General features: G+C 34.6%; 3 protein-coding genes and 2 non-coding genes across 5 annotated transcripts; 4 read left to right on the forward strand and 1 right to left on the reverse strand.

Moving 5' to 3' along the window:
- Positions 1-3,373: 3,373 nt before the first annotated feature.
- Positions 3,374-3,445, forward strand: Trnap-ugg (transfer RNA proline (anticodon UGG)). Its single transcript has one exon. It is a non-coding gene; the product is annotated as a tRNA-Pro (tRNA).
- A 197-nt stretch (positions 3,446-3,642) lies between these two features.
- LOC129568826 (S-phase kinase-associated protein 1-like) lies at positions 3,643-4,157 on the reverse strand. The gene has a single exon (XM_055447137.1). It carries the CDS (start codon positions 4,155-4,157, stop codon positions 3,666-3,668), a length of 492 nt encoding a protein of 163 aa, XP_055303112.1. The 3' UTR covers positions 3,643-3,665.
- A 1,646-nt stretch (positions 4,158-5,803) lies between these two features.
- Positions 5,804-5,875, forward strand: Trnap-ugg (transfer RNA proline (anticodon UGG)). Its single transcript has one exon. It is a non-coding gene; the product is annotated as a tRNA-Pro (tRNA).
- Positions 5,876-6,732: 857 nt separating this feature from the next.
- On the forward strand, positions 6,733-10,819 carry LOC129568831 (succinate--CoA ligase [ADP-forming] subunit beta, mitochondrial). Its single transcript, XM_055447145.1, has 6 exons — positions 6,733-6,891; positions 7,444-7,535; positions 7,625-7,940; positions 8,621-8,891; positions 9,722-9,874; positions 9,961-10,819. The coding sequence occupies exons 1-6, from the start codon at positions 6,826-6,828 to the stop codon at positions 10,404-10,406; spliced, it is 1,344 nt and encodes a 447-aa protein (XP_055303120.1). The 5' UTR covers positions 6,733-6,825; the 3' UTR covers positions 10,407-10,819.
- Positions 10,820-13,444: 2,625 nt separating this feature from the next.
- Positions 13,445-14,642, forward strand: LOC129568832 (C-type lectin 37Da-like). Its single transcript, XM_055447146.1, has 4 exons — positions 13,445-13,602; positions 13,736-13,809; positions 13,925-14,033; positions 14,113-14,642. The coding sequence occupies exons 1-4, from the start codon at positions 13,560-13,562 to the stop codon at positions 14,400-14,402; spliced, it is 516 nt and encodes a 171-aa protein (XP_055303121.1). The 5' UTR covers positions 13,445-13,559; the 3' UTR covers positions 14,403-14,642.
- Positions 14,643-14,943: the final 301 nt, after the last annotated feature.

The following is a 14,943-nucleotide window of genomic DNA, read 5'->3' on the forward strand; positions in this document are numbered from 1 at the left end:
GCCCAGGGTTCAATTCCCTGTTGAGCCCAACGGTGTACATTTTTTTTTCTCAATTCCCAATCAATTTTCAATATTTAAACACATTTGTTTCACATCAATAATGAAAATAATATGTATGTTGCGATTTAAATTGTATTTATTTCAAGAAAATTGACAAAAACAAACCAGATGACACAGATACTGATCATTTTTTATTCAAGAAGTACGGAAAGGTTTGGGACTACGAATGTGATTCTTTTTATTATATTATATTAGGTGCTCTTTCAAATAATACAAACATCTAAAAGGATTTGGTCAAATTGTTGAACTTTGGACACCAATGGTGACTCACTACCTTAGTTATTATCAAGAGAGTAGACTCTCTGCAATGCCAGCAATGAGTGTCGGAAAAATCGGGTATAAATTGGATGGACGTGGTTTCGATGAATTGCGATATGTTGTATAATCACACCAATTGGTAATGAATTGTTCCATCATCGATGAACGGCGCTGTAGAATGTCTTGACACAAACTTTCCATGAAATTATAAACGCGTGTTATCATAACGTGTGTTGTTCGCATTTTCATCGGATGTTATAGTATCAATCGGTTTGCCTCTGTAGCCTATTTCACCAAATGTATTCATGAAAAGTTTTCATGAGATTTTCTTCTCAAGTTTTTTTGGTCAAACAACACACACGAAAAAAACCTTCGAATTGTATAAAGAAATACGTCTAATATATGCCGTTAGTAGGTTTCCTTCCAATATTCCCATGTATTGACAGGAATCCTACCAAACAACACATATACGCACATACAGTCATTGGCGCATACACAAACGTCATAGATGAGTTGACGTTTGTGTATGCGCCAATGACTGTACATGCGTATGTGTGTTGTTTAGTAGGATTCCTGTCATTATATGGGAATATTGGATGGAAATCTACTAACGTCATATTTTAGACGTATTTCTTTGTTTGATTCAAAGGTTTTTTTCGTGTGTGAAATATATCTAAATGTAGCAATGAGAAAATCTCAATAAAAACGTGAAAGTATTCTCATTTTTTGACATTATTTTGAGCGCCAACTTGAAATTTCGAGATTTTTTCTCAAAAATGTGGGATCGCATCATGGTTGGCTCAAAAATAAATGAAAATTTAAAATTTTCGCTCAAAATAATGTCAAAAAAATGAGGATATTTTTACGTTTCTATTGAGATTTTCTCATTGCTACATTTAGATACATTTGTTTCACCGAAAAAACTTGAGAAGAAAATCTCATGAAAACTTTTCATGAAAACATTTGGTGAAATAGGCTGCTGGTTTCGTCCAGAATGAAAAATATAAACAGCGCAACTTAGAAGCTGTTGACGGCAAAGATGATCATGCATCCTTCGAGTGAAATCTCGTCGATCAGTATTGGAAAGAGTTTTTGACATGCAAATGCCGTTATATTGGATATAAGAGCTCCAAATGTAATGCCAGGCTCTCGAATTCAGGGTAAATTATGATCGTATCGTTGGAATGAACAGAAAATCAAGAATGAAAAAATTAAATGTTCATACCTTGGCATGAAAGAGCAGATAGTGAAATGATGCCAGCGGAAATAATGAACACACAACCATACCTCGAGCATGCTTTTGTATCTTTGCCAAAAATGGTTCTGTACTAAGCCAAACAAAATACTGGAACCCATGAAAATGCAGATAAATCGTATCCACTTTTGTTCATAATATAAATAGGTCAATAAGACAGTATGACCAACGGTACAACCCAGCAATGGGCTGATTACTAACGTCTTTCGACCCAATAGTTCTGAAAACGCTGTAGTACACAAATTCCCAACAAGCAACATTACTGCAATGACTATTGAGGATTGGGATTGATTCAATGTTGTGCCAGCTATTCCAGGAATGTAGACAGCATACGAAGTAATCGTGCCTTATCCGGTGAGGATTGCAAAGTACATCAGAGCAGCACCAATTATCAATCCTTTCAATCCTTTCCAGTTTGACCAACAGTTTCAATGCGACAGTCATTATACACTCACTAAAATCGGTGATTTGATACTTTTGATCTGTGTTATGCTCTTCAGGAATCGGTTTGAGTCATTCGAATTCGGCGTTGAATGCGTCAATTTCCTTGGGATCCCCTTTAAATCCCTTGAAATACCTTAGCGATTTTTTCGCTTCCTATTTTCATGGCGACCACATTTTCGGTGTCATTAGCATAAAAATTCGAAACCAATAAAAATGATCAAAACTCTTACTTCAATGCGACCACGACGAAGGCAATACTGTGGCGTATTTGGTATGAATGCGAAACAAGCCACATAAATCAGTGGAATGGCAATAAAGATACACGGAACATACTCATAGTCAACTAAAGCACCCACAATGTAACCGCTCAAAATACCACCATTGATTAAGAGTGTGATTATTGAGCTCAATCTTTCTCGAATGCTATAATTTTAACCAAAAATTCAAGTTTAATCTGTAGATAATATAAATTTCAATTGGTTTGATAAACACACAAAATACGAACGCATACAATCCCGCACAAGAGTGTAGTGAGAATTGTTTGCTATGTAGAATTTGTATGGACCGCACACATTCGCTATGTAAATGTTGTGCTCGGACAAAGCACTACATTTGTGTAGCAAATGTATACGGTCCATACAAATTCTACATAGCAAACAATTCTCACTACACTCTTGTGCGGGATTGTATGCGTTCGTATTTTGAGTAAATGAAGGTTACTTTAGAGAGAGAAAACAAAACAAAAACTATGCTTAAACCATCCCGAAAAATAGGTCACAATTTGTGAACAAATCAAATATTTACTCATCGTTGGCAATTTCCGAAATGTACAAAACGATTGTAGCTTGACTTCCGCCGCCTGTCCATCCAGCACAAATTTTTGCAATCAAAAGGTGATAATATGAGTTCCCAAAATAGATGAGTATCCAGAATGCGGCAGCAACTCCCAACAAAGTCTCAACAGCAACTAAGTCTATTATTTATCAGCTCTCTAAACATGCGTTTAACTTTGTCAAATTATTTATTCACTATAAATTGCGTTAAATCAAATATTTGTTTGGAGACGTGTGGCGCATGTTTTGGCGGCTGAGCGATATAAATACAAATAGCCATATTATCATGCTTCGTTTGCGTTCGGTTTACAGCTTGTATAACTCGCTTAGTTATCGTATTTGTCTTTGTTAAATTCAGTTCGACATAAAGCATTCGCATAAATGACACAACAGCAAAGTGCCAAATCAGCTGATCGTTCATCGAACACCTTTCACTTTTTGTGTGCTTTGGTTTTTTGAAAATTATGCACATTTTTCGGAGTTGGTGCGTTTGGCAGTGTATTTGGAGCATTGATCGATAACCGGCTCAATGGTCTAGTGGTATGATTCTCGCTTTGGGTGCGAGAGGCCCAGGGTTCAATTCCCTGTTGAGCCCAACGGTGCACTTTTTTTTCTCAATTCCTAATCAATTTCCAGTTTGTTAAAAGTATTTGTTACATATTGAACTACTCTCTCCCTGTCTTTGATTCCATTCTGACTACCACGTTTCATTCAAACCAAAAAAATGACGATAAAAATGTACTTAATTTTCTTTTTCAAATATTTATTAAATATAAAAGTATCGACAATTGTTAACTATGAATTTCACTTTCTTTTTACTTCTCTTTACACCATTCGTCTTCCTGGCGAACCTTTTCTCGTTCTTCCGGCGTTAAATCGTCCCCAATGTCGAAATGCTCACGGATTTCCTTGGGTGATTTTCCCTTGATCATGTTTGCAACCGTTTTGCATGCCGCAGCCATCAATCTTTTGGTGTCCAAGTAGTTGGCGGCCACAATGATCTCAAACAAAGTGCTTTGGTCGACCATCAGAAAATCAGCGTCCCACGATGAAATTTCGTCGGTGCATTTTTCCTTCGTTTTATCATCGTCGGTTGGAATTGGATCGTCTTTGTGGTGGTTGGCCCATTGCAAAAAGCATTTCAAAATGCTGGAGCTAACACTGGGCAACGGTATAATGGCTTCTTCGCCATCATCGTCCAGGCAACAATCTTCTAACATGGTTTTGATGGTGGCGGAGCACTTGGCAACTTCTACATCGGTTTCGAAGAACTCGCCGTCGGATGATTGCAACTTAATGATCGCCATCTGGATGGGCACAAAAATTGACACATTCAATATGTTTAAAAAAATGTTGAGAAAATGTTGTTATTCTCATCAAACCAGAGTACCATCAATAATTTTGTCGTACTTACTTTTGTAAATAGTTTCGTTGAACGTTGACCAAGGAAAATAAAACTGTTTTAAATTGGTTTTTTTAAAGACTTTCGGCTGGATTCGGCTGATTGCTTGTTACTGTTGCAAAGAACACAGTCAGAATGATGAAAAGTTGGAATGATCACGGTGTTTTTATCCTGTTTCGTCAGTACTGACCATATGTTTAGTATTGTCCGATGGATACAAAAGTGCACTAATTACCCTCATTAGGACTGATACCATTCTTTACCACGAAATGCACAGATAGATCCATTGGTATATAGATAGTATTGCCAATACTGTATTGGTTGAAAAAAAAAACATATTTACGGCGTTTCCTTTGGACAACACTAATTGCTTTTAGTTTCTGTTAACGACGTTTTGTTGGTTAGAGCCAAGGAAATGAACGAAAAAAAATCAAAAACGCCGCAGAGATATTGTTCAAGTCAATCAAAGTGGAATTGTCATTCAATTACTCTTTAATTGATCCTTATCAAGTCGTTTGCTAGATTAATGACCTTCTTCAACATACTCCATGAACTATTTCATTTAAAACATTGTATGAAATGAATAAAGTCACTTTGAAGGACTCAAACATCAACTGAGCGTCCGCATATGTTAAAATGATTCAATTGTTGCATTTTCATTTGACATGTTTTTGATTGCAATCAATAAAAAATTGGAAATATGGAAAGAAAACTCCTTATTCGGGTGTGAAAAGTGATTTTTATTTGCGAATATTTTCGTGAAGACACCTTCACATCATCAGGCTCTCAACAAAACTGAACAAAAATATTAAATACAACAAAATTGTGTCAATCAAGGCAAGTCGATTTGAAAAAAATTCAAACGATTAGAGAAAAAACCAAATGCTGACAATGAAATGACTAAACAGACGACGTTGATGTTTCAAAGTCTATTTGCCCATTCATTGAGAGACAACTTTCGTTCTATGTATGAAGATTTTCTCATACGCTGTTAAAAGCGGTTCGTTACGAACATTTTTTCGAAGACGAAAACCAGCAAAAGAGTGATTTAAATCGATCATGTGGTCGGCTAGTGTTGATAAATGCCCTCTTTTTTGATGACATGGACTAAAAATCAAGCAAACTTTTTTCAACTGTCAGAAATGACTTTTAATTCGTCTCATTTGTCGCATTTTTCAGTCAAAAATTGAGAATAGGATCTTCTCTTCCAAAAAGTATTTGTTCCATTTTAAAGCTGAACTTGAAGCAAATATATTTCTTTACTGTGCATATATGCACTGACAAAATATATGAGTTTTGAAAGAAAAAATCGTTATCCAATGACTTCGCTCGACATCAGGTTACTTGAAATGTTGAAGTTTACTTTGACATAAAAACATTCACAAACACTTGAATATATTATGCGGCAGCAAAGTGCCAAATCAGCTAATGGTTTATCAAACACTCTTGCTTAGCCTGCCTTTCACTTTGTGTGCTTTTGTTTTTTGGAAATTAGGCCAAATATTTTGAGTCGAACGCACCGGCAGTTTTTTGAAGCAATAATTGATAACCGGCTCAATGGTCTAGTGGTATGATTCTCGCTTTGGGTGCGAGAGGTCCAGGGTTCAATTCCCTGTTGAGCCCAACGGTGTACATTTTTTTTCCAACATTTCTTTTTTTTCACTTCGAAGTGTGGGATTGTGTGAGAATTCACATAGTTTTCGTATCTATTATCAATTGTTATGGAGAAATTTTTTTTATTCTTCAAAAAAAAAATGCATGGATAATGAGGTATAGGACCAAACAATGCAATTTATTGGATTTACATTATTTTTCACCATGGATAAAATACTGTATTCTAATTTCAAAGAGAAATTCATAAACATTGTTGAAAATGGTTTGGACAAGAACCAAATCTGAAAATAAAATTTGATATTTTCGTCACTCGAATCAACGCTTGCTTTATTTTGTTTGTTTTAATTTCGAAATGTGTCGAAATTCGACTCGAATTCAACGATGTGAAAGAAGTTTTTTTCGATGTGAAAGAAGTATTGCTCAAAAACTGCGCTTAGTAGCAACTACACACAAAATACAACAACAATAATAGTAATATATACCGCTTGTAAGTGTGTGTGCTAAACAGTGTATTGAAAATGAATCAACATCGGACTGGAGTTGATCAACATCGTAGTGGAGTTGTGTTTTAAGCATAAAAATCCAAAAAAAATTTATTCAAAAAGTCTTTTTCATTAACTTTTCATGAAATTCATTGAAAAATCGTCTTTAGATTGATGAAAATAAATTTTCCTATAAAAATTCACTTAAAAACCTTTTTCTTCTTTTCAATTCCAATCGTTGTGTACTAAAAGAGATTCAACCGCCAATTCGACCGTAACACCAAAGCGTTCAACAAAACTGAACGTTTCGTTTTAGTACTGCCAACGGTTTGACGTTTCTGACAGAAGCAGCGAGTGACACATCCAACATTTTTTTTCTCGTTCGTTCAGCTTGGCATTAATATTGCGAGTATAAGTCACATTACCTGCCTCACAGTGCAAAGTCGAAATCAGTTTTCTTAGAAATTCAATAGAGAAATGGCGTCAATGTTGAGCCGCGGTGCACTTTTAGCAGAATGTTTAGTCAAAAACTCAACGCCAAAGGTAAATTGCATCGAAAAATTATGGAATTCGTGCAAAGGTCAATGGGAACGGAGTGAAAAAAAGAGAAGAAGTTGGTTGTCATGTGTCATGAATAAAAAACTCACTCCCTATTGATCCAAAGTGCACTAATTTTATTCAATTAAGCAAAAAAAAAGAGTTCTAATCAAAGTGTTGCGTCGTAATAAAATGTTCCGTGAATTATGCAATTTTCAACGGGGAAAAAGTGAATTCTATTCAATTTTCATGGTGTTATGCATATGCAAGAGAGCAGAAAAAAAGTCAAAACAAAAGATGCATAGGCAAAGTGTTACGTAAACAGCATGACATATCTTCGCTTATCCATTTTTCAAAGGCCTGTGCTGTCACTACTATAGTTGTTGTAGTTCGTGTATATTTCGGTTCACGGTATTTTTTTTTTGGGTTAAACGCGAGTGAGATGTGTGTCACGATCAGCTGGTGTCAATATCGTTGTGCGAAATATAAATAGAATAAAACATTGATTGCCATTGCTTTGCCATTAAACGAAAACTTATGTGATTTTTTCGTTTCTAGGTTTTGGGGGCTGCACTACAAAGACGTAATCTCAACGTTCAAGAGCACATCTCGTACTCACTTTTAAATGAAGCTGGCATTCCTACTCCCAAGTAAAATTTATTTTTGATTTATTGATTTCTCGTGAAGATTGGATTTTGATGGGAATTTTATTGAATTTTTTTTTTCTCACTTTTTTTAGGTTCGGTGTTGCAACATCAACACAAGAGGCCAAAAAAATTGCCACCGATTTGCAAACCGAAAATTTGGTATTGAAAGCACAAGTTTTGGCCGGTGGTCGTGGTAAAGGTACATTCAAGAATGGATTCAAAGGCGGTGTTCGATTGGTTTTCTCACCAGAAGAGGCCGAACAAATTGCCGGTAAAATGATCAACCAAACTTTGGTTACCAAACAAACCGGCGCCGGCGGACGCATTTGCAATAAAGTCATGGTCGCCGAACGCAAATTCCCACGACGAGAATTCTACATGGCTGTCATGATGGAAAGAGCCTTTAATGTGAGTTTTACTTTTTTTATGGTTGATTTGGTTTGGTTTCGATGCTTCGTCGCATGGTTGTATGCATATCACGGCACCATGATGTATATGAAAATTCAGTGTCTGATTTTTTGGATCGCGATGCACATGATTTCTGTGATGTGAGAGTATGCATCTATATTGCTGTGTGATAATATCACACTGTGATATGTGCAATGGATATGTGTTTCACATCCAACGGGATATACATATCCATTTGAACAGGTTCAGTTGTGTTGTACTCACATATTTTTTAAGGATTGACAATGTTATAATTTTTCCATGTAAATTACCTCACACGGTTTACCTATAAAAAAAAAACCTTACACTCACCTAGTTTGTCTGTAACCAACCTATTTCCCCTTTTAAAAAAATTATGAAAAAAATTGTTGTCATAAAATTAAAAACAAAAAGAAGCAACAAATATGACGATTATGCGCAATGTTTATTGTGCATTGAATCAACAAAGAAACCATCGTCCACTGAAACAAACCAAATCACTCTATCGCTAACATTGTACTGTGATGAATTGATTATGATTCGGAAATTTTCTAATTTACAATTTTTTTTTCGTTAAAATTCAAGTTAATTATTCAATTTTTTTCATAATTTTCTCAATGTATCAATTCACACTTGATTTATTTCCCTATTGAAACTATTAGGGTCCCGTCATTATTGCATCATCACAAGGTGGTGTCAACATTGAAGAAGTAGCCGCCGAAAACCCCGATGCCATTCTCTATGAACCAATTGATATCGTTCAAGGTTTGACTAAGGAACAAGCAGTCAAAGTGGCCGAAAAACTCGGTTTGGGCAATGTTTCCGAACTCATTTCCAAGACACTCTTGAACATGTATGACCTCTTCGTTAAGAAGGATGCACTCTTGATCGAAATTAACCCATACGCCGAAGATGCATTCGATACATCCAAATGTAAGTGTCGAATGGGGTTTTCTTTTAGTTGAATATTTTCATTAGAATTTTTTTGTTCATATCTATTTCAACAATTTTTTACAAAATTTGATTTTAATTTTTTTCTATTTTATTCTTATTCTGAGTCAGAATTTCTGATACAAAAAATATGAATTAATTTTATTTCTCACATTTGGTTCTCAACAATTTGTTCCCGAAATTGATTTTTTAGTTACTTTTGAAGCGGTCTACCAATATTTATGAGCAAATCGAATTTTTCTTAAGAAGAAAAATCACTCTTCAGATTGAAACAAAAAAATTTTTTTACGATATTAAAAAAAATTGGTTAAAACAAAATTTTCAGAATATAATAAGAAGAAATTCGATTTTTACCACAATTTTTTTTTCAACTGACAAGTTATTTGATTTCCGGCTTTTTGATCATATAACATTTTTGAACAATTAACGGAAATTATTTTCTTTTCTTTTCCTCAAAAAATTGCTGTGCAAAATTCAAATATCTTTTACATCGGATTTTGTATTCTAAAATAGGTTTAATTAAATTTTTCATCGTTTTTAAATTAACTATTTATCAGAATTAATTAATTTAAATCAATTAATTAATTTAAATCACTCTGAATTCAAATACCAGCTTTTTATTGTGATTTTATTTAAATGCCAACATTTTTTTCAAAGAGAATTTTCATTACAAAGGGAATACATATTATTTTTCGCAAAAACATAGAAAATTGAGTAAAAATGCTTTAAAAAAAATCACATAAAAAATCCTAAAAATTCAAAGAGAGATCGAAAAAAAATTCTAATTTTTTTCTCCATACTTTTTTTTCCAGACTTTGCTTTGGATGCAAAGTTGCGATTTGATGACACTGCTGAATATCGGCAAAAGGAATTGTTTAAACTTCGTGATTACAGTCAGGAAGACCAGAAAGAAGTGGCTGCAACGAAATTCGATTTGAACTACATTGCCTTGGATGGAGCCATTGGTAAAGAAACATCATTTCAATTTTCTTTTTCATTTTTCCAATTTCGAATTTTGCAATTTTCCTAATCCGAATCGATTGTTCCCTAGGTTGTTTGGTGAATGGTGCTGGTTTGGCGATGGCAACAATGGATATCATCAAGTTGCACGGTGGTGATCCAGCCAATTTCTTGGACGTTGGTGGTGGTGCAACAACCGAGGCCATCAAAGAAGCGTTTAAAATTATCACCGCTGATCCAAAAGTGAATTCCATTTTGGTAAACATTTTCGGTGGCATTATGCGATGCGATGTCATTGCCGAGGGTATTATCCAGGCGACAAAAGAGCTCAATCTCAAAACACCAATTGTCGTCCGATTGTTGGGCACCAAAGTCGAAGAGGCCAAACAGCTGATCAAAGATTCAAAATTGCGAATTTTGCCACGTGACGATTTGGACGAAGCTGCCAGTTTGGCCGTCTATTTGGCTGATATCGTCAAATTGGCCCGTGAAGCTAAATTAGACGTGAATTTCGAAATTGCCGAATTTAATAACTAAACACAAGAACATAAACCACTTCCTAGCTATGTGCTATCAGCTTAAATGTTATCCATAGCCGTTGGCATTCTCCAATTTTGGAGAGCATACGTATTAAATATATATGTAACACGATAAGAACTATTTAACTATCAACTATTAAACAAACAAAAAAAAACAAACGATCTACAATGCGCCTCTCTTTATCAACGATCGATAAAAAATGGCATTTTTTGGTTGTGTTTTTTTCTCATTTTTTCCTCTTTATCTTTCTCATCTGTATTTATTTCAGCAGTCTTTTTTGCGCACAATGCTTCTCATTGCACCCACAAAATCTTATTGTTGTTGTTGTAAATTTGACAGGAATGTCATGACAAATTTTTGTCATTGATTCGATTTAGATAAATATACATCGGATTTTAATCACAGCAAAATTGAGCTTGGTTTTTTTTTCTTCAAAATTACAGGGGGCATTTCTAGAACTGAGCGAAGATGAAAAAAAAAACGAAGAAGTATCCAAAATGTGTTTTATTCAAGGAGTAATTTGACAATATAAGGCTTATTTCTATTTGATGATAATTTGATGACGACGATTGATGATGATTGTTAGAGTAGTATTAGATCATTTGTCCGTTCAGAGATTATGAATTGTTACATGAAATCCAATTACATGCTTCAATCTACTTTATTTCGACTAAACTAAAGGTAGTGTACCCGTTTTGAATATTTAGTTTTCAACACATTTTCAGGACTACAAAATTTCACTTTCCATGCTTCTGCCAGTTTCTCACGGTCCTCTTTCATATTCCCATTCGTACGATGAGTCCAGCTTCAATTGAACATGACTGAAGTCCAAATCACCATTGTTGGTTGCCCCATTTCGTCTTTAAGAGTGAACTCTCCGTGATGTAAATCGTCACTTTATGTGCTCCAAACATGTTTGGGAACATTTTTTTCCGTTTTTCATTCAATTTTTTGAGATTAATACAACAATTGAGGTTATCTTTTATTTTAAAATTTTTTAACTTTGATGATTGACGAATAAACGGCATAATATCATCGACAAACGAAATTCTATAATTACCGCCATGGTCAACGTAGAGTCATTCAAATTTCGTGAGACATTTCACAATGATGTCCATGTTTGTCCAATAACGTGGTCGTCCTAAAATGGCCAACTCGGTCAGATTGGTCACAAGTGATAACTGTTCATATGGAAATTCACGTTCTCTTGTCCAAGCATTCTCCAGAACATATTCGTTACATAGACGATCGAGACCTTGCACCGAAGCTAATCGTTTAGAATGTATTCGCTCGTTGAATGTATAAACAAACGCGTGAAGAAACTATGGACAATGGACATGCAATTCATTGAGCAAATCATAAAGAATCGAGCCCTCTAGATGCGAGAAAAGTTTTATTTCCAGAACATTAAATTGGGCTTTCGATTCCAAAATGACGCGTTTATTATCCACCAGGATTTGTGATTCCAACGTAAATTTCCCAATGGTTGGGTTTCGATTTAAGAATGTTAGCAATCATTAAATCGTTCGCTTTTTTGTTGCTTAATTTTACGCGATCAAAGGAAATGTGCTTCACCGATTCAAATTCATCGATTCGAAAGGAATCGCTGTAGGAAATGGAAGTCATGTACATGCCCGACATGTAATTATTACCAATGGAATTTTCAATTGCGGAATAGTTTTGCTTGAAAAGATAAATACTCGAATATTTCATTGAAACAATCGACATTCAGCTTGAAAATTTTCGCTGCTGGTTCTTCATTCGATGGACCAGCGATTCCGTTTTGATCTGCATTTTGATGCTTTTCATCATGTGTCAGTGCTTGCCTTTTGCTATTTGTATCACTCATCTTTGTGTGTGCTCTTCGTGTTCAATGGCAAGTTTCCTTCAGACCTATCAACAAAACGAACGAAATAATAAAAATAATCTATTTAAAAATACCCCAAAAAAAGAGTATTGGTTACTGCTAGATTATAATCCATACTCAATGCTAGGCGGAAAATAAAATGATGGAAAAATAGAAAATAATGTGAAACACAAATGCTGCGATGCGTGCTTCAATGTTGTTTTGTTGATATTCATATGACTAAACACCAATCCGTATGAATGTTTGACATTTGACACTTCTTGTTATCCGATTGGAAACTGGTTGCATACTGCTGGTTGCTAGCTGTTTTCATCGTTTCTTTTTTTGAATCAATTGGTATGAAAATAATATTTGAAGAAGTGTTCCTATCAAATTGTTTGAAAAGTTTCATTTTGAATTCTTACAATATGAAAATTGATTCTTTGAAAGTGTTTGCTTTACAGAAACCCTAAAAAAATCAAATAATAAAATCCAATTTAAAACTGCAAGAGTCGTTTTTTACTATCGAAAAAATCTCCAAATTCACATTAGTTGCTGGATCAATTGCCTTGCTTTTTTCATATGACTACTTAGTTGAAGTCGCTTCGCCTTTTGCTGTTGTTGAAGCATCATGTTGTATCCGTTTCTGATACCCGCCCTATCTCGTGCTCTTCCGTTAGAATTATTTTTATACATTCCGTATTACATTGCTGTAAAAGACAAAAGACGTTATTAGCAATTATTCCAAGATCAAGTTTGGAAATTCCAATTGTAGCTCATTTTGCGATATCAACTCGGTTGAACTTTGTTATATTCCCATGTGCAAATGATATGACAAACAGTCACTCAGTTGAATGTAGCGACAAACAACTGGCTAAGTTTATGGATTTTAAAAATTGTGTATGGAAACAATTACGTTTAACTATTCCCTCAGCCAGACGACTAATTTCGGTCATTTAAAGTGAACAAAAACTGTCTAGTGACCATGATTGAAGTTGTCCACAGTCAAATTTTTTGTTCGTGATAATCTTTTCAGTCAATCGACACCCAGCCAAAATGTGCAAAATAATCAACTCAAAAATATTTTTACAAGGGATGGTGGACCTTGAAAATTATCATTATTAGTCGCATCCTTGTTCCAAAGCATAAATTGAGATAAAAGTTATTATCACACTTTCACACTAGCTCGTATTTTTGCCCCTCCTTATTCAGTCCGTCCTCAAACTTCTTTCATTCGAATTTTGGTTCATTTCAATTGAAGAAGCGAATTTTGATAGAAACAAGTTGTTGTATTTCAATTCAAAATGAAATTAAGTGTAATTTTTACCCTTTTTCTACTCGTAGTCGGTATGTGCACATGATGATTACTCCCATTGGCAATTCGAAGTTTTCAAACCAAATGCGCATTTAAAAAAAAAACTTGAAAATATTCAAAAACGTTTTTTCAAAAAGAATAATTTTCGAAAATTTGTCATTGTAGTGCCCAGTTTCGGTCAAGTGTACGAACCAAAACAAAAGGTCACCAAAAAGTATTATCTGATGACAATCAATGCGGTAAGAAAGAAAAACTTCGAACTCACAAGTAATTTTCTGCAAGTATTTGGCCCACCATTTTCTTAAAAAAATTGCTAAAAAATTTCTTTCTAAAAGCAGAAAAATTGTATTATAGACAAATTGGTTCAAAGCATTTCAACATTGTCGCTATCTTGGCATGCAATTGGTTAGTATTTCATCTCAAGAGGAAAATGATCGAATCGTAAAGCAAATTCAAGACGAAGGTAACACTTGTTTGAACAACGAGGAATGTTGGACTTGATTTTCGTTCTAATTGAACGCCACGGTTTTTCTTTTGCACAGGCCATGGAGATAAAGAATTTTGGACATCAGCTACAAAATTAAATGATGATAAAACTTATTATTGGATGGGAAATGGCGAATTGGTAACGTATTTTAATTGGGCTGCAGGACGACCGGATAATCTTCTATTGGGCGGTGTATACGAAAATTGCATTCATATTATTCACAAATGGGCTGGCGATGGCAATGCTTATTATTGGAATGATGCGACTTGTAATCGGGATTTTCATTTTATTTGTGAACAAGAACGCATTGAATACGAATATTGTTTGAACCAGCAACCGTTTTGATACAGAAATGAGTTTTGTTCAAAATTTTTGTTTGAATGATTTAAAATTATTGATCGTAAATTATGATTCATAACTGCAGTTCACAAACCTCGAATGCTTCGAACTATGATAAATTGATTGTAGGGAAATATGCAGATTTTTTAAGAATCACAGCTGCATTTTGGATAACAATGAAAAATACTATTAACTGCCTAAAAGCAGTTTGGGTTGAAACTAATCACAATAAAATCCAATTTTTAAACATATTTTTTCGACGATTTTTTTTCACTTTCATGTATTGAATGAATTCATGGATCAATTCATGGTTTGTGTTGAAAACTTACCTTTCATTATTACTTGTCTATAAAAAAAAACGAAAGAAAGCATTGCTTCTGTAGTTCATATACCCTATTAACTCGTATTTAATGCATTTGGGACGGAACATTTGCTCTAGCGAGAGATATCAGTTTTTGTTTTTGAAGCATTTGCGTACAAAAGCTGTTTGCACCACAAACGGTCAATACACACACAGTGAGTTCACACACCAACTGATACTTTGTTG

The sequence above is a fragment of the Sitodiplosis mosellana genome, unplaced genomic scaffold (genome assembly GCF_009176505.1).
Source record: "Sitodiplosis mosellana isolate CC-2019 unplaced genomic scaffold, AAFC_SMos_1.0 Smas_scaffold_23, whole genome shotgun sequence".
Taxonomy (NCBI): domain Eukaryota; kingdom Metazoa; phylum Arthropoda; class Insecta; order Diptera; family Cecidomyiidae; genus Sitodiplosis; species Sitodiplosis mosellana.

Coding starts and splice junctions, on each gene's coding strand:
- LOC129568831 (XM_055447145.1), top strand. CDS start 6,826: ATGGCGTCAATGTTGAGCCGCGGTGCACTTTTAGCAGAATGTTTAGTC. Junction 6,892..7,443: donor TCAAAAACTCAACGCCAAAG/GTAAATTGCATC, acceptor TTTCGTTTCTAG/GTTTTGGGGGCTGCACTACA. Junction 8,892..9,721: donor TGCATTCGATACATCCAAAT/GTAAGTGTCGAA, acceptor TTTTTTTTCCAG/ACTTTGCTTTGGATGCAAAG.
- LOC129568832 (XM_055447146.1), top strand. CDS start 13,560: ATGAAATTAAGTGTAATTTTTACCCTTTTTCTACTCGTAGTCG. Junction 13,603..13,735: donor CCTTTTTCTACTCGTAGTCG/GTATGTGCACAT, acceptor TTGTCATTGTAG/TGCCCAGTTTCGGTCAAGTG. Junction 14,034..14,112: donor AAAGCAAATTCAAGACGAAG/GTAACACTTGTT, acceptor TCTTTTGCACAG/GCCATGGAGATAAAGAATTT.
- LOC129568826 (XM_055447137.1), bottom strand. CDS start 4,157: ATGGCGATCATTAAGTTGCAATCATCCGACGGCGAGTTCTTCGAAACC.